The sequence below is a fragment of the Notolabrus celidotus genome, chromosome 19, assembly GCF_009762535.1.
Source record: "Notolabrus celidotus isolate fNotCel1 chromosome 19, fNotCel1.pri, whole genome shotgun sequence".
Lineage (NCBI taxonomy): Eukaryota > Metazoa > Chordata > Actinopteri > Labriformes > Labridae > Notolabrus > Notolabrus celidotus.
In genome coordinates, this window is record NC_048290.1 from 9,679,845 (window position 1) to 9,704,848 (window position 25,004).

The window sequence follows — 25,004 nt, forward strand, 5'->3', positions numbered from 1 at the left end:
AGCTTTAATACCAGCTGAGAGGACAAACACTCTGGAACACAACAATCAAGTCATTATGCAGGCTGGACTGAAGCCCAGGATTATCTTAAGTGAGTTATCACATCAAGGTGCCTTAACACCCTGCCTGAAATAAAATTAAGGGGAGCACTAACACCTGCAGCTCCTACAGAGAGAACATGAGAGTTAGCCTCTATGAATAGAGACTTATACAAAGCTTAAGGTGTGAAATGCTTTGTTGCTTAAGGCTGATTTATACTTCTGCGTCGAATCGACGGCATAGCCTACGCCGTAGGTCCGCGTAGCTCCCGTACCTACGCAGAGGCCTACGCACGTAGCTGACGTGCACCTCCTCCAAAATGTAACTACGCGTACAGCCGACGCGGACCGCAAGCTCTGTGATTGGTCCGCTCGACGGCTTGGTCTTTCCCGCATTCACAGCACTTCCGGGATCCCGGACATCGGCCACACATCGGCCGTGTATTTCATCTCCTCCTCTCTATTCTTCATGTAATCATGTCTGTATGATAAACAGCAACATGTATCAGCTGTAGATTAACTTAACACGCTCTGAATCGATGTGGAAAAGTAAACAGAGATCGTAGCAGGACCGGAAGCAGGCGACCGGCTATCAGAGAGACCACACTGCCCTCAAGCGTTTCGGAGGAGAATTGCTGCGCGACACGGACACATCGACGCAGAAGTATGTGGGCTCATGTCCGCGTCAGCCCCTGCTGCGTAGGGGCGACGCAGAAGTATAAATCAGCCTTTATGCATCTAAAACAGCAAAACTATGATGCAAAATATGTTCCTTTTTATTGGCTTTGCTGTTATTGGTGCATATTTTGCCAAGTGCCGTTTACACATTTTGGCCTTCAGAAAATGGAAAGATCAGAAGTTCAAAATTGACACAGCTATTGAAGCAAATTAGCGGGGTTTCATTTTTCACATTTAATAAACCTTCTGTGTCAGAGTATAAACTGCTCTTCAACAGAGGAGTCCTCTGTACAAATGTCTTTGTAATAAACCGACATATTGTTCTATTACAGTCCACTTTAACAAGCTTTTGCTCCCCTCTTCAATAACTCTGAATAAAATGACGTACAATCCTGAGAACAAAATGCCAAAGGGCACTAACAGGCACTCTATAATGGAAATAGTAAAAAGCTCGAGGAGCTGTTATGACTTGCGGTAGCATGTTTACGGCTGGTCTGTGTGCGAGTGGTACAGTAGTCGTGCATTCATTTCCTACATCACGCTGCAGATTTGCGGGTGACATTTGCTGTGCCAATTTCTGGTGTGTTGTTACTTAACTTTGACAAGATTCCATGTGACAACCATCAAATAAGCAGATATTTGCCTTTACAGACTAGAATGTGCACACTATCCAACTGCAGCTTTTTTCTGAGCGTCAACCAAAGTGATGACACGCTATAAAAGGAACCTGCAGAAAACAGAAGGCCCTGCTATACTGCAATAAACAGTGACACTTTGACTCACCACATAAACACTACCACATTTACCCCTCGAAAGATGTTCCAAAACTTTGTGTGCCTTTGTGCACTTGCCATTTTGCACATGCATTTACATTACATCTGATTGTATTAACCACTATCATACACCTCTGGCTTCAGTGTTCAGGACTTACCATAACCGAAATGTGAAGCAGATGCATGTGTTCATGCAGGACATGAGCAGGCTCTCGGGGTGTGGGTTGTGTCGTCTGAGGCAGCACCTCAGACTCAGCCATGGACACGTGGAAGTACAGCGTCCCGTTTTCCAACCACTGCTGCTTCCAGTGAACCTGAGAAATATCCTCTCCTGTACCCGACATTTCTGCAGAGAGCAAGAGAAGAATAAAAAAAAAAAGAAACAGTTATGAGACCTGTTTTTTAAATCAGTTTAATACATGAGAATTTGACAATTTAACTGAATAACATGATAACAATAAATATGTGTTATAGTACAGTAAAGTAAAGTATGATTAAAACAAACGATGACAGAAGCATCAACAAGTGTGAAAAAAATAAGCAGAACATTTAGTTCAGAGAACAGAAAAACACCATCATCATCAAGGTCAACACAGTCAGTGCAACAGCTGATTAAAACCAGGGCGTTTAATCCTCTTATATAATATCTCATTCCAGCCAAGTGATATGATTGGACAAGAAACATTCTAAGAGTACTGGTATACAGTACAACAGCACTGGGACTTTAGACTCTGTATATCACTCTGCTGCAGCTGTTATACCATTATTGATTAATGTTATTCAATTGTTATTTAAAATCATGTCCTTTTCTAGAACAGTGATTCCCAAACTGAGTGGAAAAACCCATAGGGGATCCCTGACCTTTGACATGAAGTTAAAATTCTGTATTTGTAACAGACAGTTTTCAGTTTTCAAATAACTTTTAAAGATACACAGAACTTGCTAGTAGTGCTAACTGGATGTATTTTATGTTATGGGTGTATTTTCATGGATATATTTTTATGTGTTGAAGTGTATGGTTAGTGATGGGGGGGACTTAATTTGGCAGAAAAAGGTTGAGGACCACTGGTCTTGAGTGATTAGAGCGTCACACATGCTAGCAAAGCAACCATGAACAAGCTCTTCATTATAAAAAGACTAAACAGATGAATGTATTTAATACAAAGTAACTAGACCTAGATGTGTTAGGCACCTAATGAATGATACAATAGACGAAATTGGTTGCTTATTACTTTTTTACAACTGCGTGCTGTTTATAGAACTGCTGTATAGGAGCACTATCACACTTGAAGTTGCGCTTTTCAACTGGATATCGACAGGGCTGTGATTATCATTGATTAATGTTCAACTATTGACTATGCTAGAATTATACTCCCTTTGTTGTTATTCAGTAAAACGGCACCTTCTAAAGTGCAATATTGTTTCATTTAAAATTCCAAGGTATTGCGATGTTCAACTGTTCCAAGGTTAAAGTGGAGGATGTCCCACAGATTAACATGGTCAAAACAGAAGGGGATCTCAACAGACACCTTGTGGGACTCCTCAGAGATTACTTAAGGCAACATTGAATCTGTTATAGTTGTGTTTAGGACCAAGTGGCAACCTCTGCTGTTGAAAAATGAAGCCAAGATGTACATGCCAAAACTGCAGTTTCATGAGTGTCCACTTGAAGTCAGCTGCAAAGCCTAAAAAACCCCATCAGGCACCATGTTGAAAATTCAAGTTTTGCAGAAGTGTTAAGTATGTAGCTCATTTATTAAGTCAGATGCAGTACATGGGGGGATTTTTTTGGCTAAGAGGTGCATTTGCAGAAAAAGGGGCAAATTTCAGGTTGAGTCAGCATGGGTGACTTGTGATAAAAGGCTCCAAGTGATACTCTAAGGAGATACAGCATATATCATATAAGGCGTTGTAGATGAGTAAAAAGACTATAAAACTAATTATGACAGACACATTTCTTTTTTGTACAGTTCAAAATCCAGGTGGTAGTTAATTCCAAACCTCATTATGATTATCCTTAAATACAAATCATATTAATAGACTGTGAAGAACAAACAGAGGTCCAAATGTGACTATTTGGTGTGAATTAGTATTCTAGAGCAGTTCCCTGCCTCGTACATCAACACAGCTCTGCAGCTCGAAGCCCTGAACTCCTGAAAAGCTGGACAGACTTCTTAGGCTGTCATAACTTGATGCATTTGTGCAGTTGGCTCGGCAAGGATTACTGTCAAGCCAATGCATTGCTTAACTGCTTTGATGAAATCTTTATAATAACAACTTTTGCACTGACGGTATTAGTGGGAGATTTGTCTAAATTCAAAATTAATAAGTGGCAAGCCTCACAAATGTTTCAGCCATCGCAATCAATACAGCACTTCAATTATAGGCAAAATGAGTCACAGATTGGAAAGACTTACTCCTGCTAATATCCATTTGTTTACTCTTCTCCCTTTTGCCAGCCAAAAAACACAAGACAGAAAAAAAACTCCACAAATGGGAAAACAATAGATTTCTCAAGCTCGATTAAATTCATGTGTCTGGAGCAGTTGTAGAAATGCTGTCGCACCATTCAATGTCCTCTTCTTATCTGCATAAATCGTTCTACATTTTCTACCAATATAAAACCATTAGCTTCAGGCCAGCGCTGGCATTAAGTATCAAACATCAAAGGAAAGCTGGAAACATTTAAAAGCGGAGGGGAAAGAAAAAGTCTGCTAAAGAAGAAAAAAAAAGAGGAACAGAAAAAACAGACCCCACTGCAATATATGGGGAATGGAAAGAGGAGATGAAAAAGAGCTGAGGGATCACCGCTTTATCTCGATATGGATCATGGCACAAGAATCTAATGCTATCAAGTGGGAGTGGTTGTTCAGTAGACGAGTACTAAGAAGCCTCAGGGAGCCTCAGATTGCGAGGCTTGATACAGTATTTGTCATGAGGCTGGGTGACAAGGGCATAGACATGTGCTGACATCTCCTATCAGCGGCAGGTAGCAAATGACAAATGGCTTTCGCTGCAGCTGGTTATTAACCTGCTGACTTTGGGTCAGAGGACGTGGACAGCAGGGAAGGGTTATGTGAGCTATGCTCAATAGTGCCATGGCCCCTCCGGTGCAGAGAGGGAGCACAGAGAACAGACATCTCCTCAGAAACTGGCAGAACTCATGAAAAAGATCCCATATTATAATCCTGTATGAGCTAGCAGGTGACGTTGCTTCTGCATTATTAATGAAGGGCGCTTTTCAAGTCATTTTTTATCTTTATAGAAAAATGGACAATGGAGATTAATCAACATCTAATGGATATTAATGCACCTAAGTTAGTTTAAAGGCTACTTTCTATCTCTTTGGCCTATTTCACAAGTACCCTAGAGTTACAAAAGCCACTCAGTATAAGACAACAAAAATTATCAAGGCTTCAATTAAAGAAAATGCATTGGTATTTTACTGTCCTTGAGCCTTCTCTTGATCTGGAAAGTACCATACAATCCAGAATAGAAGTCACACGGGTATAAAGGGCATAGTCTCTTTTGGGGGGTCTCAGAGGAGAAGAGTTTAGTTTTCATGACAATGACTTTAGGTCAGTTTTTCATAGCTGTGTAGCTCTTTCTTTTGCCATGCACCCTGTACTCCTGTACAGTAGCTAAGCTCAGCCTTTGGTAACTGCAAAAGCTGTGAGGTACTGGCCATAGTTTGTATAAAACATGAGCGCAGTCTCAGTGATGTCAACAACTAGTTTTTGAGGCCTATCCGCAGTGGTCACCGTATTTAAAATCCTGACATAACTTAACTTTGGGTCGACCTAGCAAGAGACACTGAATTGGAGTTGAGGCGTAAACCTGTCTTCTTTTGCTGTAAATATGAACATTTTTGAATGGGTGTTTTTATGGGGCTGTTGGAGCTTCTGGAGCCAGCCTCATGCAGGACTATTGGTATTCAATAATCAAAAATGGGCATTAATAAAGTCAGCAATTTTGTGCAGTTTGCTCTTGTTTTGCATCTGATTTTGAAGATGAGCTGTCAGCATCTCCACTCTATGCAGTGCAGAGATACGCTGTGGAGTCTTATCCTGGTGGTGCTCATATCTGTCTACATTTAAATGATGAGCTTAAAAGGGAAGGAGACTTTTCTTACCAGCTTATTTTGAAGCATATTCATATCAGACAGAGGCATTTTTAACAGTTCATCACAAAGCTTTGGCCTGGAGTAAGCCAGCAAGAGCAGCTTTTTCAAATAATGACTGTCTTGCATAACGGCTCCAGACGGCTTCTAAACTTGCGGAAAAGTTTGCCCATAAGCGCCCTGTACTGCTGTAACCCTTATTAATGTTATTTATTGTAATCCAAAGTGGTACGAACAGACATGATGTATAGACATCTCTTATAAATACTACAGCACAGGTACCACCAACTCTTTGCAGACAATAAAATTTTCACTCTGACTGGGCTGTTAGTGCTAGAGTTTGTCAGTTAGATGTTCATTTGCATAAAAAGAGGCCCATGATGAATGCATATTGTCTCATTCAGATATGTGCAAACAGAGATGTTGTTTGTTCTGCAGTGCACTTTGCGGTGCATTTAACCTTTTGCTTTGGGATGTTGTCTCATTTGCACAGGTATAGCGGGTACAAAAGCTGTGCAAACTGTGTGAATCAGACTCTGAGTGTTCTAGCTCAAGTGCTCAGAGGTACAGTCTGTGCTCAAGATGTACTGAAGTTTGAACATCTGAGGAGACGGACTGCGTTAATATTTTATTTGTCATTGTTTGACATGTTCTGAGATTCTTCTTTCATTGACTTGTTTTGTTTGAAGTGCCTTGTAAGTCCATGTAGTGTTAGGCATCAATTTGTGATGGCATGTTAAAGAAGATAAACAATGACACTTGTTTCATCAGTCAGCTATTTTGCCGTACATGTCCACAGATGGTGAGAAATTAACAGAACCAAGTCCAGTGTTATAGTGTCTCCAGATTGCCTTCATCCTGTTTATAAGGCCAAAAAGCAAAGATATCTAATCAAAGATGAGATGACTAAACTGATTTCATAATCAATCCACAACCTCTGACTATTTCACCAAAGACAGTGCACAGCCAATTGCATATAACTCTCAAATATCCTCTGAAAGCACACTTTCTACGCTCTTTGGCAAAGTGAAGTGCTCTATACTTTTGCTGACTACAGCTTATGATAAAATTTTGTGGGGTGTGAAATTCTTAAATGCCATAACTGCTTGCTATTCAACTCTTTATGTTTAATCCACAGGCCAAAGACACACTGCTTGACCTTTCAACTTAACTGGAGATAAAGCTTTGTCTCCTGGGACGGCAGCGAGATGCCTTCTGCTACCTGTTACCATTTTTTCACAGGGTTTATCAAGCGGCTGTCAAATTTACCTTGGTCGTTTGCTCACATACTCTATATGCATGCCATGTAGCTTTAAATAACTCCACTTATGCTCAACAATGACACTTAGTTTGATCCAAATTAAAAGCGATGTTGGTGTAGAATAACTGCAAAGCGAGTCATGCAGTAATAGAAGCAATCACATGGAGGATGGATGGACGGTAATAGAGTTCCGGGGTTGTTACCTACCTTTGTACAATTGTTATGTAGATGAGGAAGCTCAGTAAGCATGCTATTTAAAGACAAAAGGATTTTGTGTGTGTGCTTGTGTATTCATGTGTGTATGTCCTTGTCTTATGCGCTATGAGGCTTGTCATTGGGCACCTCTCCAGAAATTACTGGAATATAGGTGTGTGGCCTCAAGGTCTGCTTGTAATTCATTAGGAAGGAACATTATTAATGTGTATATGTGCATGAAAGTGGGTGTGCATATCTGTATGTGTGTGCGGCTGCAGCAAGTACGCCCCCAGCAGAGGGTGTCAGCGATGTAGTGTCTCTATAACTGAGTCCAAGGACAACCCAAAGGAAGGAAGCCATTGTGAAGATTTCATAGACCCTAGGAAAAAAAATCCTGTCTCCATTAAATGGAGGGATCACAAAGAAATGGTGACACATAAGCATGCTTGGATCCTTACAGGGCAGAACAGCTCATTTGAAGTGCGAGTGTTTTTCTTTTGGGTTATCACAGCTGAAGCCATAAAGCTCCAGGAGGAGACAGACAAAAAGACATAATGGTTGTCACATTATTCAAAGCTGCTGGAGTAGCAAAAACCTTGGAGAATGGCTTTGTTGAATCATACATTTAGCTGAATCTATCAGGGGCTGCACTGGTGGTTTGCATTGTTTATGCCATTGACTAAAAATAGTGCAGTCTTAACATAATTGCCAGCCATTTTTAAGCATTCACAATGCATGCATTTACCTGCACAGATGTTTTCTTTGAATATTCTTTCCCATTTGTTGAAGCAGGTCAAATGACTTTAATATACAAGTCGTCACCATTTACACCCATTCACATATGCACTCAAACCATATGTAAAAATGGGATGTAGCCTTGGGTGTCAAGAGTCAGGCCAATGCAGAAGTATATTTTACCTCCATTATCATAATGTCCAGGAGAGGGAGACTTCAATGGTTGCAAAAAGAAGTCATATTGCATGAATCTGATGGGAAAATCTGCCTATACTTTATAGTTGATTTTTCTCATTAAGTGTGGCCCATACTACAGGATTTTTAAGATCTTGACAGATTTTTTTTTAAATGTGAGAGACCCTACAAATGAAGACAAATAATGATAGATGTAATAGCTTTGATCTTGTACCGTGTGGCTATGGCCAACACACCATCTCATTCACCAACAACCAGAGTCCAAACTCTCAAATCTGGGAGTCTGCAAAGCCTCTCATGGTCAAATGCGACTTTAGAGTAAACAAGCTTAGTAGATTACTTACTAGCTGCTAAGCAACCTGGTACATCCATTGCAGTCACAATTGCCATCCAACTCCTCACCTTGTTAGTCTTCTTACGGTATGTTTTACAGGATACTTGTGTTGTTGCGACAAGTTAGCCTTCCATTACCAAAGTCCGTCTAACTTTACGCTTTACATTTACTATTGTTGCAATGGTTGCATTTCTTGTGCTTCCTTCTTTAGCAATGTTACTTCCGGAATGGCTATCATTCTATTCCAAGTGCCAGTCCACAGAGTGCTAGTTGGCTGTCCTTGGTTTTCCCCCCACACAAAAGGATATCTGAGCATAAATACTGCACACATTTCATATTTATGACTTTTAAGTGGTGCAGCCATGATCATCTTGGGAGCAGATCAAGGGAAGTATTGTCACTCTTAACACACCTCACACCACAGGGAAATCTGGTATGAAAATCTTTAGAACTAGTGGATAATAATCTTACTTATCTTACTGATCTTGTTTCCTCTTGTCTAGATCTTTGCTTGTGTTGTTCTTGTTCTCGTATGTACGTCGCTTTGGATAAAAGCGTCTGCTAAATGACATTGTAACATTGTAACATTGTAATAAGGCCTTTGTTGATTTCGTCAGAAGGGTGGGTTCATGCCCAAAATCAGCCCAATTATTTTGTTATGTTCACCCAGCTTTAGGCAGCATTTTCCTATTGGTTTTATGGCTTTAACCACTAGTTTTAAGTGTTCTTCAACACTGCATCATTTGCATTCTACAAACAATGGTCCCATCTAGAGAAAAAGCAGTGACAAAGTAGGTTGTGTTTTAGCATTATTAATCTGTGACAAATTAATTAGTTACCATTTGGATCTATCAACTAGGTAACTGTCATCCAAATGTGGTCACTGCTGGTTTAAAAAAATGCATTTGGGACAGCTACATCAGTGGCCTAGTCCATTTCTTTATAGAGTTTTTGTCACAGGAAAAAAAATGACAAAGACACACCACACTGGCAAAAGGAAGGCATTTGATGTTCAGTGTCCAGCCTACTTGAACATACTGTAGATCAGGTACCCCTTTGTCACAACTGCTTTTACAACAGTCTGACAAAACAGGACAACTCAATTCTTCTTTAACTCAATTCTAACATGAAACCATGAGGACACCAACAGTAGCAAGTTGTATGAAATGAAGGAATGAATTAAACATGCACGTCCTCTTAAAATCGCACACCTACTGATAGACAAGTTGAGAAAATTGGATGTAACCCATTGTGTTAGCCATTAGAAGCAAACCTTTGTATTGCTTCAGTTCAAAACTGCACAATAGACACCCTCAGAAATGAACTCTGAATAAAGCACAGGAGTTTAAATAGTTCTCTGAATTCTTAATTCTTGGCTGGATGTAAAAGCTTTCTAAACTGAGTGATTGAATTAGAGGTGAGTAGTTTCATAAATAGTTCAGCAAACAACTTTGCCCACATTCAGCTTTGTAGAAATGTGACTGAGGCAGAAAAGCTTTATCTAAAAAAAAGCTGAAACCTTGATTCAGTCCTCCTGTTTCATAAAGTTTGCATAACTATTGGATTAGAGATATTGAAAGCTTGGCCCAAATCCGTGATAAAGCCTCTTTAATTCTTTGCTAAGTCCTATCTGGAGGTGCTTAAGATATAAGTGAAATCTATTGAACACTCAATGTCAGAGGAACTCTTAGCCGGCGATCATGTTAGTGCTCACTCCACGCCTTCTTGTGTTTCTCTTCATCCTCTTCCTTTTTATCTCACCCCCGGTTGCGTTTCTTTTTCAGCTTTTTTTTTGCAAGGTCTGAGTGAATCGCTGAGTCTGAGTGAGGATATGAAACTGTAGTTTTCACATTCTGTAAATTCTGCCCATAGCAACAGTGATTTCCACTTAGCCCAGTCTCTCAGAGTTGGATATCTGATGAGATGAGGTTGCCCACAACCGCTGAGTTACAGCGCAAAGGTCTGGGAGACACCACTCAGCGGAGGCAACCTAACCATGAACACTCGCATTCGAAATTCAGGCTGATTGCCATGAAACCACTGCCTACTGCAAAACACTTTTCCTCACATGTGCCTGTATGTGTCAGCTGCAAATGTTTTTTAAGGAATTTAATCAGCTGCAAGGGAACATAAGAGAGCACTGTACATCTGTTGGTGGATTTCATGGATAAAACACAACAAAAAGCTCTATTTCCCAAGTAGCCACCGCTCTGAAAGCTGAATCATAATTAGCCTTAACAGGAAGAAGCAGCATGCTGATATTAAAAACAGAGTCCTGATAAGCAAAGCATTAATCATAGAGCCCCATGATCTGTTCCACTGTTCACTGAATCAATGATGACCATTAAATGTGTCTCCCATTGTCCGGTAACTTTTATAAAACTATCCACCATCTTTCTCATTCAGCTTCGGCCTCATTAGAACTTTCCATCCATATTTCTATGTTGCTTTGTTTGCTATTATGTTGTTTGTTTTCTCAAAAAGAAAGACTTTAAAAATCACCCCAAGGAGTTGGTAGAGACCAAACCAGAGCTAAAATTTGAAGGAATATTTTACTTCCAACTGTTACAATTTCAAAACAATTCTGGTGTTGCTCTCAAGCTAATAGATCTCCCTATCTCAAGCAACATTTTGCTATCAATTTTGTCTTAACAATTGACTATATTAAAATGGATGACATGCCTTCATCTCTAAAGTGAAGCCAAATTACTGCTCGATGGGCGCTGAAATATTGTGCTGGAGCCAAGGCAAGAGTAGAAGTGATCTGGCTAGTGGAGCCACAGGATTGACAACACACCCCTGCCGCTAACCAAAGCTCACAGATAAAGCATCTGAGGTTCTTCAGGTCAGTAAAGTCAATCTATACCAGAACAGATTTTTGGGCTGATTTGAAGAGGACACACATTGAAAGTTTGCTGATTCTTGTTTCTGTGTTCGTTATGTTTTCTCTCACTGTTCTTCCTCTATATTGCCACCGGTAAAGAGGTAAGAGCCCTTTTCTCAATGGAGCTGTCAATCATGACTTAACATCCCCACTTTTAACATCATGTAACCAATTAAAAGTATATTTCACTAAAAAATGAACACTTGGGGGCGCTGGTGGCCTAGCGGTCTAAGCACCCCACGTATAGAGGATACAGTCCTCATCGCAGAGGTGCTGGTTCAACTGCCAGCTGGTTGACCATTTGCTGCATGTCTTCCTCCACTCTCTACTCCCCACATTTCCTGTCTCTCGTTAGCTGTCCCGTCAATAAAGGCAAAAAAGCCCAAAAATATACCTTTAAAAAAAAAACCCCAAAAAAACACTTTGACATAAATAATCAGCTGTGACAAATGCATGTTTGTAAAAAATGTATTTGATGTAATTTTAAATTTTCATGTTTGACCCATGTTCCATCTGTTAAAACGAAAGGTCTTTTTTTAATAGGTCACATAGGTCAGTGTAACGGAGGTCCTGTCAGACTCCGTTACGTTAATATGTACCTGGGGAAATTATTACCTAGACCCTGTTGTTGTGGCATGAGCCAAAGTAAATAAGTACATGACATAACATGATTTATAAAATGATAAGGCAGAGAAAGGATGCAAAGTTCTTTTATTGTATTCAGCCTGTATTCATGTGTGTGTGTGTGTTGACCCCGCAGGCGATCGGTGTGTGTCTGGTTGCCGGTGCATGATTTGGCCGTACCAATCTATGGGGAATAAACAGTGAACAGTAACAGAGTTTGGAGCAGTTATGGTGTTCGGTAGAATGTTTTATCTGTGTAAATGATAAATGTATGATGGCAACAAATTTACCTGTACCGCTCTGTCTCCACTCCCAGGGTGCATGCGCAAAAGAGTCCCTGGGGAAACAGCAGCCTCTTTATCGTGTCGGGAGGGTTCCACCGGGAGATGTATATGGGGGGTTGTTAGTGCCAGAGACTTAGTTTGTTTTATGTCCTTTTTAGATTGTATTGAGTTTGTAAATGTATGGTAAGGACATAAGGGCATAAATAAAACTGGGGATTAATTAATCTTAATATTTGTATGGTGTTTAGGTGAGTTTTAGAGTGTGTGTATTTTTAGCACCCCTCTTCATGGTAGCACCCAATTGGAGAGGGTATATAAGTGTGGGCTTTGTGTCTTGAGGGAGAGTCTGTCTGTCTTGGGTATGTGGCTGAGTACGCTGTTTTATTCGTGGTGTAAATTGTGCACAGAAAATAAATGCCCACAACTGGGTTTTTGCAATCTTCTGCCTCTGCCTCCTTATATGGTCGTGACCGCTACGAGGTCTTTCTCACAGTCAGTAAAAAGCCTTGAAGTGAAAGACATTTAAAGCTTTATTTTCCCAGAAAACTAAATTGTATTTTGTTGCAAAACTTCAGTGGGGAAAGAGCTGGCAATGATGTTGTCTCAAGAAAAAAAATGGCACTGCTTGATTGACCAGGAACAACTAAATATAGGACTATGAAAATCCTAAAGCTAACTTTTCAGGGCATTGGCATATTTTCTGAATATTGGCTGCTGGCACTCAGTTTAATAAAGTGACTCTTAAAATTCTCTGAGCCCAAAAATTCAAAATCAAATTCAGCAGCAATGGACCATCTCCAAAAGTTATTGCCTTAATACACTCTCAGTTTAACTCTCAGTGCTCTTATTTCTAACCATGTAGTAAGAAAATACTGACTTCATATTTGAAATGTTGTTTAAAGTAGATGTGGAGTTAAATTAAGACTACCATTGTACTACAAACACTATTACTTTACACAGTTTTTTTTTAAGAGAATATATTCACCATCATGACTACCAATTATAGCACAGGCAGGCTGTGTTTAAAATCGTAATTACTGTCAAGGGCTGTGACGACTGCCCCTAACAGTCTGACAGACAGCTGACAGAATGTTGTTCAATAAAATACCAACTGGGAACGCACATACATATGCATGCACATACATTTATCCCTCTGCCCGCCCACTCTGTAACACATGTTCCCACAACGTTGAAATTCATCAGTTTAAAGGTGATCATAGCGGTGCAGAGCCAGTGATTGTTCAAGCGCGACAGCTCCATGACAGTTTGTCAGCTCGGCAACAAGCCTGTGTCATCAACATTTACAATGATGTAAGCTGGCACCCTAAAGGCACTTTGCTGCCTGTCATTCCATACAGGGCATAACGCGGTCCTCTCCCACAGACTGCGTTCTAGTTGCTCAGGTTTCCTATAGCACGGATGCCCTGCAATACCATAATAGGTAGATGCAGATTTAATAATTCATATGAGAGAATAAGGATTCTTTCATTGGTTTCAGAAGCCTGGGCCAAAATTTAAGCAAGGACAGGGAAAGAGAGAGAGAGTATGTACTGCAGTAAGACTTGCACTTGGGGGAAAAAAGGCAGGAAGAGGAAGAGGATTTATCGCTCTGACACTCATCAAAAGTGCGCAAGGATATTTGCATACCTCCTAGACATTCAAATTCTGCCTGTCAGTTGTGACAATGGCACATTTTACATGTTTTCACTTTTCAACTTCAAACTACTGTTGGCTGTCGACAGGGAGTGTTCATGTACAGCAAAACAAACACACTGAAAAAAAAAATCCATGCTTGATTAACTATTTAATGATCCGGATGTCACAGCCTCCCATTCCCCAAATGCTAATTGTGCCATTGCCATTTATAATGGCCTGGTAGCAGCCATGCAATGTTAAGGGAAATACAGGATGAGCTACAAAAGACTGGCAACACTCTCTTTTCCAGTCTAATACCTATATGCATCTAAATGCCACCCTAAAGTCTAATTATGAACTCTAACGAAATAGCTGGCATTCCCATAAAGACTGATGGAAATTATCAATTAAAAATGCATCAAGACTTTTTTTTAGGAGTGTAAGAACGTTATCTATGCAGGCGAGACACAGTGGGATAGTGTGTTTGTAATGAGTGTGTATTTCGGTTGAAATGAAAAACCCTGTTGTTATCTCCTAATCATTGATCCATAACAAGCTTCATTTTGAGGAGGAATTCTCCAATATATGTTATTAGAAGTATACACAAATGCTATCACAAGGCCAGATGAACAGAGTGGACACACACCAAACTGGATTTGCACAAAGCTCAAGCTAATCAGAAACACAGGGAGGTACCATTAATAGTTGGTCTTTCCATGCAAGTGTTGAATGTTTGCAGTTTTAGGCTTGTGATCCGTTAAAATTTTGAGTAGATTATGTTTTATCTTATTTAGAAATGGTAAAAAATATCTGAAAGACAGTGTACACTTAAAGGAGAGTTTGAGTGATGTACCATTTTGTCGTTTTACACAACATCAATGAAACATCTGGTGTATAGTGTTCATTTTCAGCCATATTACCAACAACAACTGTTTATCTACTGTGATACAGAACTGGTGCCGGGTAGCTTTGTAAATCCTGTTATTCTTTAACAAAACATTAAAAAAATATTGAAATACATTGGCTGTTCACAGAGACAATAAAAAAACATTTACTCTAGAGTGGTAAACTTTGTGAAAGGATGGTCTTTTCATTTCTCCCGTATTAGTTTCTACACTCTGGCTCCCTGTGAAATCTTGAATACAATTCAAACATCCTTCTTATGACCTACAAAGCTCTCAACTGACAGGCACCATCACATCTTAAAGAACTAACAGTGCCCTGTCACCCCTTCAGAACATTACACTCCAAAAAAGCAGGTCTGCCTGTAATACCAAATGTCTCAAAAAGTATTATGGGAGGTACGGCCTCCAGTTATAAGGCCCTTCTCCTTTGGAATCAACTACCAGTTAGGGTCCAGAAGGCAGAGACTCACTACTTTTAAGAGTAGGCTTTGAAATGTACTTTTAGATAAAACTTATTAGGCTGGCTCAGGCTTAGACCAGATCTTAGTTGTGCTTCTACACGCTTAAGGCTGATTTATACTTCTGCGTCGAATCTTCGGCGTAGCCTACGCCGTAGGTCCGCGTAGCTCCCGTACCTACGCAGAGGCCTACGCACGTAGCTGACGTGCACCTCCTCCAAAATTTAACTACGCGTAAAGCCGACGCGGACCGCAAGCTCTGTGATTGGTCCACTCGACGGCTTTGTCTTTCCCGCATTCACAGCACTTCCGGGATCCCGGACATCGGCCACACATCGGACGTGTATTTCATCTCCTCCTCTCTATTCTTCATGTAATCATGTCTGTATGATAAACAGCAACATGTATCAGCTGTAGATTAACAGAACACGCTCTGAATCAATGTGGAAAAGTAAACAGAGATCGTAGCAGGACCGGAAGCAGGCGACCGGGTATCAGAGAGACCGCACTGCCCTCAAGCGTTTCAGAGGAGAATTGCTGCGCGACACGAACACATCGACGCACAAGTATGTGGGGCTCATGTCCGCGTCAGCCCCTGCTGCGTAGGGGCGACGCAGAAGTATAAATCAGCCTTTAGACTATATGGGGGCCTGGAAAACTGAGCTCCTGTCTCTCCCTCTCTCCTCAGTCTTCCTGAATATCACCAACTTTGAATCTTCTTGTAACTCAGCTTTCTTACTTACCACCCAACTGTCTCAAATACTTGATTCTGATTGGTTGTATCAGAATAACGGTCATTAATTCTTAATTGCAAGGGCACATTTCATCTCTCTTGTTGATAAGTCTATATGGAGGCTCCTGCTTCTCATCGGTGTCCTGCTCACTGTACTTCAGTCTTACCTTTATTATCACTGTTATGTTAACCTTAGAACTGCTTGACTGCTATAACTGATATTGTGATCCCTCCCCTATTACCATTATAATTATAAAGGCTTATACTGGACCCGTTGACTTTCACTGTTATTAATATTATGATCTGCGTATTATCATTACTTTGCTTTTCCTGTAACAGCATGCATACTCTCAACGTGATTATTTTCACTGTAGCCACATGTCTGTACGAGCTGTTGAGAGTTTTCTGTTCATCTCTATTCATCTCTTTCTTCTTGCATCTTCCTCGGATGCACTTTCCAAGCCCAACAAGGTCACAGCAGATGGCTGTTCAACATGAGTCTGGCCCTGCTTGGGGTCTCTGTATGTTAAAAGAACGTTTTTCATGCCACTGTAAATTGCTATATGCTGCAGAGCGCTTTGCACACAATGGATTAATGTTGAGTTCCTGGAAAAAACACAATGAAAACTATGATCTAGACCCTTTCTTTGTGTCATTTGTTATGGATTGAAACTAGACAAATAAAGATTGATTGATAAAGACAGATATTTTATTGTTGTTTTGGAGAGTTTAACATTCTGCTTTAAAATGTATATTGAATACTTTGCATCATTCAATGTGATTGTAAGCACTGGAAGTTAGATTGAACAGCCAGATCTTCAAATTAAGACAAACAAGAAAAGAAAAAAAAACCCGCTGTCAGTATGTTCCTTCTTCACTCAGACTTCAAAGTCCTCTACACTGCTGTCACAAGACTTCCCAGCTCATTCAACACTGTGGGATCCAATTCCGTCGACTCAACACCTGTTCCTTTAGATGACCTGTTTTTCACCCCACTTTTCGATATGCTCCCCACTGCAGTCGTTACTTCATATACTCCAACATACCATATCTCAATTCTCAAGATGAAACGTATAAGCAGCACTTATGCCACTGCTGACAACCTAACCAGGCACCAAATTACGGCAATTCGTGATGTGCTGCATTTGCTCAAGAAGATACACAGTACCGTCTTCCGTTATGAATAAGTGTGCCTGATGTAATGCAACTAACTTCAGGGACTTGTTATCTCAATCTGCCGCTGAATTAGTCACTGACAGAGTGTCCTGTAGGTATTTATGGTGAAGCAAACCAGCTGTTCAAGTTTGTATCAGTGGAGAAGGATGAATGTTAAAGGATTTGAGACAGTGACATGAAAAACTCTGTCACGTGAGATCTTAGCCGGTTCCTCTGAAGGATCTCCTGCTAACTGAAAGCCCTGCCTGTGCCACTCAGGCCTTATCGCCACGTCCACACCCACGCTGGCTCCTACTGCGCTTCATCACAGCGGCAGCTGTTGGACTGTGCGCTGACCACCTCCTGCAGAAATCCAATCATTTTTTCTCCCGAAGACACAGCCGGTGAGCCTCACAGCATGGAGGAGAAGGTGACTTATGACTTCAGAACACACCAAGGCGTGGCACTAACAGTATTAGACAGTCACAGAGAGTGTCTTATAGAAAGCAGATATTTCATCCTGTTTTTCCACCAATAAACATTCCAGAAGTTAAGTGAAAGTCACCGCTATATAATGAATTATACCTTAACAGAAAAAAAAGGTATGCAAAAAATTGCTAAACATCATCCTTTATATTTTCAGCAACAGGGATGAAAAAGTGCAGGAAAAAAAACAACAGGTTCCAGAAGAGCAATTGTACCAAGTGAGACTAACGGACCTCTGGGAGCTGTAACAATAGCATGACAGAGTAAATAGAATAAATAAATAGCTGCATGCCACTGGTCCCACCATGGCACAGTGGGATCTGGATTATCTCTCATTAGCAGAGAACATGTTGTGTGATGTGTGACATTGTTCACATGTCCATGTTTGTTGGTTTTACACACACATGCCCATGCTATGTTCAAGTGAGTGTGTGTGTGTCTGCCTCTTTTGTTGCTGAAGGTCAAATCAATTTTCAAATTATTTTCCCGGAAAAAAATATTGCCTTGCAGATTTTATTGTGCAATCAAGTCAAATCATAATTAAGTTTTGGAAAATAGCATCATTAACCCACTAAAAAGGCAGTTTAAGTGTAATTTATGTGTGGATCTTTAAATGCTTTGTCCCTCACGCTCTCAAGGATTAGAGAGGCACAGTGCCAGAATGAAAAAAAGGGAAAATCAGGAGCCCTCCTACTCCTAATGTATTTAAAGTGACACATTAACAGGATAAACAGTCCCCTTATCTGCTGAGTGCATAGGCTTCTTCTAAAACACTACAATCCCATTAACAAGACCTTTTCTGATTTCACATCTCTCTCTGACTATAATGTAAGGCTTTTCCACCGGTGGGGGTTGCTTGCCAGTGCCAAAATGGGAGGCTTGGGTCTCATAGAACACACATTAAGATTTAGTAATCCTTTGTTTTGGCCTATTCAATTGAGACAAGGTCAAATAAGAATAGAATATCAAGCTGTACTACATCAGCCATGTTAAACCTCTTGAAAAGTAAAGTTAAAACAAAACAACAACTTTTGTTATGAGGTTGTGACCACACACAAAGCTCATTGAGATGTGGGATGGCACTGGACCTCACTCATGCATGTCTTTAGTTGAGTCATGTAAAAGCTTCCTCTGATACATTTTGGTGTTTCTACCATCTGTGGTGCAAAAACTATGACATCTCGAATTTTGTAAATGGGCCCAGTCCCATTTTATCTAATTTGCATAAGGTTAGTCTAAAATGATCTGAGGTAAAGCGTTCGCTTTGGCAAGTGTTGCACATATCTGGTGAGCACTAAAGAGAAAGAGAGTACTTTCTGAAAGGACTTCAAGTATCTGTGTTAGACTCAGTACATTTGGAATAACACTATGTTCATCCCATAGAGGAAGGGTCAGCTAGGATATACTAAATAGACCACCCTTAAATAGCGCTTTTCTCATCCTCTATCCACTCAACAGTATTAACTAATCTCATCCACATGCATTCACACACTGCTAGCTATGCAAATGGAAGTAATTTGGCGTTCAGAGTCTTGCCCAAGGACACTGCAGTATGTGGACTGCGGCAGCAAAGACAAAATCGCCAACCTTATGATTGAGAGATGACCAGGAGGACTCTACCACAGCTGCCCCTTGTTTTGATTCTGCTGACCAGTTCACTATGGTAAAGATCCCCAATGTGATATAACTGTTGAACTGGGCAACTGATCCTGAGACTTCTAAAGTCAGAAAAAACATTATCAAGCCAGACACGGTTTGTTTGTCAAAGTTTTGATGGCCACAAAGTGATGTCTTGAAAATGGATTTGCGTCAAAGAGAAGCTGTTACACATTCATCTACCAGATCTACCAATGTGGCTCCAAACTATGGATGTTTTAAACGCAACTAACTTCCAAGAAGCTCAAACATAAATGTAATCTCTGATTAACCGACTGGTCTAAAGACTTGACTTGGCAGGACACAGGATCACAGTCTGTAGGATAAATAATGTCCAATTGGTTTAGCGAGTATGCTTAACGTTAGCGAGTAGTGTTAACGTCCACATGCCGCTACTCGTTACGCATTGTTCCTTTAAATTGTTTATATGCCAGTTGATCCAAACCCAGCCTTCATCTTCATCCTCTAGATTGAAATACTACCAAACCCCACCAGGCTACAATAAGCTACCTGTCATCTGCACTTGTTTACATCAGGGTAGTAGACCATTGTAGCATCCTGGCTGTTGGTATTAGCCAGAGCTACAGCCCTGGCTAGTGGTAAATGGTTGCCATACAGATTGGACAATATATAACAAGCATTTTTGACCTACAATAATAAGAATGAATTTAACTGACTGGTAATTCTGCTCCCAACTTGCGAAGATCACTATGTTTAATATTTTATTTGACTAAATGCTTACAAAGGAATTGACAACTCTATAATGTTTGAGTTGACCAAAGATTGAGAGTTGATAAAAGTTTTGGTTTGAGTTTGGATTATCTGGCAGTCTGCTTTAGACATGCATCATTCTGGTCCCCCAGGTTCCTTTGTGGTTTTTCAAAGGCATTCCTCAGCCCATTAAAGGGCCAATAGCAATGTCCTTGTCAGAACAGAAAAAATGGCCTTGCAACAACTGACAATTACAGCTTTATAAAAACAAAGCATGAACACAGGGGTTCAAGGATATTTACAAGAGAAATTCAACTGGGACTGGAGCATGCAGGAGAAAATCAGGCATAGCCTGGTCTGTGATTTGACGCATAATAGGTCATACCTGTCAGCCATATGACCACATGGGGAGTTTCTGTCCACAGCCAGCTCTCACTTTCCGGCTTCTTGCTCTTGAATTTCCATTTCTCTTTCTAGACTTATGCTTCTGCTCACTAACCTTAACTTGAAAAACAAGACTCAAACATCAAGTCTTGCTCTACTAACTGTGTGTGCCTTTGAGGATTCTGTGAAAAAGCTGTGACTCAGTGGGCTCTATTACTGCAGTTGTTCTTAATTTTCTCCTAGTCTGCAGACTAATTACTTGCTTTTACAGTGTTCTCTCTCTCTATCTCTAAGTTGTTCCAATTATGTATATCTATGACCTCCCTCTGGGTTTGAAATAGCATCTTGGCTTGTTCTGTTCCCCAAGGAAGGTCAGAGTGTAATGCCGTACAGGTGTGTTGAAATTCTCCAATCAGTTCTACTTCGTTAAGATGCATCAAAGTCCTCCATTGCTTTGGCAGGTGCTTTGTAGATGAAGTTCATAAGGGTAGACTTTACTTCCAGTTGATTCCTTATACTGTGGACAGATCTCATGCAGTCATCCAAGTCTTGGCACAAGCTTTGGAATTCTGTTACGTCCCTCAGGCTGTTCTTTTGCCCCTTAATGTACTTTGTCATTGTGCTGGCACTGAAAACTTTATAAAGGTAAAGGGTAATCAGTCTGAAACTATTTTCTTCTTAAGAGAAGGTTATCTAGCCTGACATTTGGTGCTTGCCACCTCATCAGCTGCTTGCAGGATTTATGTCTTGCCTGGGAAGGACTCCATGCTGACATACATGAAGGTCTCAGTTAGGGGTGGACTGTGTACTAGTTTTAGTATCATAATTATAGGTGGGCGATGCACTGGTTTCAGTACCATAATTATGGGGATAAACACACAAGTTTTATTTTGCATGCACACGTTTTGGTTTTAGTGCACATTAGGGGGATTTACTTTGCCCACACTGATGCAGGCTTGGAAATTAGCATCTGCAACCTGCCATAATGTGGGTGTTGTACAGGTAGCATATAGCAGTGTCAGCCTGGGGCTTGGAGGAAGCATGCCTGGTGAGCATGACGACTCACTGTTTGGTATGTCAGGTTACAAAAACTAACATTAACAACAATAATAATAAATCAGTGAATGTGAAAAACAGCAATGTTTCAAATATCCTCTATTATTCAAAGTCAGGTTGTTTGCCCATACATATTACTCACAGCTGGCAAAAGGGCAGAATACTACTCCAACAACAGACAAAGGTCATGACTATTTTCTTTCAGTGCGACATTCCCGTACATCGACAATAACGAAAGAGCATTAACTGAGATTCAACGTTGGTATTTGGTCGGAAACAGGGTGAAACCAGGTCTAAGCATCAAAAGACATTTCTTTTTTAAACAATTTCAACCTGCTTAATTACAATAATCACATTAAATATAACAGAAAGCAGAAGTTTGTTTTATAATTTTGGCAATTTGACCATTATAGTGTTGGCATGGTCAATGAAAATTATAATTAGGGTGCAAACGACCAGTTGTATCTTTAGTTCATTGATACGATATATTTACTTTGCGTAGTGACAATGTATATGGTTGATCGCAGATAATTACTCTAGTTAATGCTGTTCTTTATCCAGTCCACAAGATGGCAGTATTACCCCTGTTTATGTTGCTGTTTAAGGCTGATTTATACTTCTGCGTCTCTCCTACGCAGCAGGGGCTGACGCAGACATGAGCCCCACATACTTGTGCGTCAGTGTGTCCGTGTCGCGCAGCAATTCTCCGCCGAAACGCCTGAGGGCAATGCGGTCTCTCTGATAGCCGGCCGCCTGCTTCCGGTCCCGCTACGATCTCTGTTTACTTTTCCACAGAGTTTCAGAGCGTGTTATGTTAATCTACAGCTGATACATGTTGCTGTTTATCATACAGACATGATTACATGAAGAATAGAGAGGAGGAGATGAAATACACGGCCGATGTGCGGCCGATGTCCGGGATCCCGGAAGTGTTGTAAATGCGGGAAAGACAAAGCCGCCGAGCGGACCAATCACAGAGCTTGCGGTCCGCGTCGGCTCTACGGGGAGTTACATTTTGGAGGAGGTGCACGTCAGCTACGTGCGTAGGCCACGGCGTAGGTACGGGAGCTACGCGGACCACCGGCGTAGGGTACGCCGTTGATTCAACGCAGAAGTATAAATCAGCCTTTAGGTGCCGTAAATAAGTAACATAATACAGTGACATAAAATGACGTAGTTACTTAGAATGAATGAAAGAGCACGAGTCAGAAAAATGAAGTTGTTCATGTCATGCTTTGTCGATGTAACGCTGCAAAGTTCCCAGTAAAGACCAAGTAAACATGCAAAGTGATGTCCGGTTGTCTTTCTAGAAGTTACAACTGAGTTCCCACACGACCACTTCTAATCAGATAAGAATTGGAAAAATTACCTGATCAGATTAAAATTTAGTCATATTAACACTTTGATCAGAACAAAACGGTCAATCTGATTGGAAATTTAATCAGAAACAATAAGTGGATTATTCCTTTTGTTTTCAGATTGAATAGCCAGATATACACTCAATCCGATTGCATTCTGTTGGGAGGCTTTTTTGCCCATGCTATAATATTGTTAAATCTGCATTTAACTTCTGTCAGACATGACTTGTGTAGAATAAAACAGTGATAAAGACATATGTGATGCAACTACTACACAAGATTTAGTCTTTATGGGTACCATACTGTATAATTATGTTGAACTTTAAATTTAGGCTTGTTTAATTAATGACATCTTTGTCCCTTTTCAGTGTTACACAACCTTTTACACTATTTTACACTACTTTTTTGAGAATATCATCAGAACAAATCTTACTATAATATAATCAATAGAAAACTTAACCTGAGTATTATAGTTTTTCAAACCAATGTTAATTCTAAATTTTTTTAAATGACACATTTTTATAAATAGGAAAATTGGTGTGATTTGCTTATCGTGATTCTGCCATTATAAGAATGAAAATAAAAATGAAAATGAAAAGATATTTTAGCCATATAAGATATTTTAGCTACCCCTAGCTGGGAGATAGTGGTAGCAATTAATTGCTAATATGCAGGGCAATCAGAGAAGCTTGGATGATTTCTGAAATGAAGTCCAACCATTCAGGAGATAACTGTTTTCAAATCATGAGGTATTTTCATTCAAATTGGACTCTTTTTGGATTATAAGAGGGACAAAGCTACATTTGAACACAGCCCATTAAGTGGCACATCATCAGGCTACCTTTGTTACAGTCACTTAATCAAAATAAAATCCCTCTCCACAGTTTCACCATAGCAGATGCTTCACAGGTGTTTTCTCTTTAGAGCTTGTAAGCAGCCTCACATTTGTAACCCAGAAATTATGTGTACTGAACTTTGAGATTTGACTGTTCTGCCGAGCTCAGCACTAGAAGCCTGAGGATTATCATCAGCTCTGGCGTTCTCATGCCTTGGAATATAGCATAAATCTCTTCCCTAACATTCATGATGAATAGTCATTGGTGGCAAGCTCCAATCCATGTCTCCCTTGGGTGCTAGTTTAAGGGCCAGCCTCTGCTGCCATTAGTAATCTTCCAATCCTTTGATTCATTTCTTCCCATGTGTCTTCTTGAAATATTTATAGGCTCAAGGTCTGGCTCCTCCTCAGTCTCTCTCTGTAACAACACCTAAATAATTTGTTTGACGTTGAGCATTTCATTATAAATTGCTAAATTTTGAGATGCCCAACATTTGGTCATCTATTCCTGTTTAACCTTGAATCTGATGGATGCTGTGATCCATCCTCCATATCCCCTTCAGGAGGTATGCTTGTGCAGATCAGTGTGGATTTTCCATGAAAATTTATTTTTAGTTGGCAATCTATTGCTCCAGATGCCCTTTATCATGACTTTAGCCACCACTACTTGTCTCATGTCAGTCCAAAGTTCACTGTTCATGGTTAGCTCTGATGCGGTTTGCCAAAAAAAAGTGGACATAGTTCATATAACTTAACTGTATTGACAAATTTAACCTTTCTATGACCCAAACTTATCCTCAAAGAAACCTTCCCACACAAATTCATGCTCAACTTGCCATTCCTACGTGCAAAAACAGTAAAAGTACTACATAGAGATTCCACAACCCCAATAAAATGGTCTCAATCTGGTTGAAATTTATCCTGACCAAGGCGCACTTAATATTATGAATTACTTATGCACTTTGGTCTTGTAGTAGATAGAATGCTCACTACTCTCAAGGGGTGAGTATTTATTTATCCTTTGCTGACTTGGAAAAACACATAATGAAATATGTTAGCACTCTATAATCAAAGGGAAGCGGTAGCAGTGGTTGTTTGAAGCAAGCAAAAGGGAAGAAAAGAGAAATGGGGAAAAAAAAACTGTTAGGATTTTGTCCTCGGCCAATGGGGGCTACATGAAGCTCCAGACAGATTTAGCCACTGGATTTAGCCGGGCACACATTATGTCCAACACTGGCACTGATTGCGGCCATCCACTCTACAACATTATATTAAATTATTTTCCAAGTCCTTGAAACAGTAGCGGTCCCCTCCAAGACGGAAATGCCTCTGCAAGAAAATATTGTCCAAATGATTTAGAAATAAGACCTGGCCATGAAATTGGTTCCACAGCATTTTATTGGTTATTACAGGGTCATGGCTGAGGGCCAGCAAGAGGGGCTATTACTCTATTGTAAAGGAAGTGGTGCCATTTTATATCCTGTGTTATGCAGTCATCCATTTCATGGACAGA

The 25,004-nt window shown here is 40.3% G+C and overlaps 1 protein-coding gene across 1 annotated transcript in view; it reads right to left on the reverse strand.

Annotated features, from left to right (window-relative positions):
• LOC117830879 (astrotactin-2-like) overlaps positions 1-25,004 on the reverse strand; it is a 484,162-nt gene that overhangs the window by 310,520 nt on the left and 148,638 nt on the right. The window contains exon 3 of the mRNA XM_034709203.1: positions 1,646-1,833. Coding sequence (XP_034565094.1) covers positions 1,646-1,831 — 186 coding nt within the window. The 5' untranslated portion in view covers positions 1,832-1,833. The remainder of the gene's footprint in view (positions 1-1,645; positions 1,834-25,004) is intronic.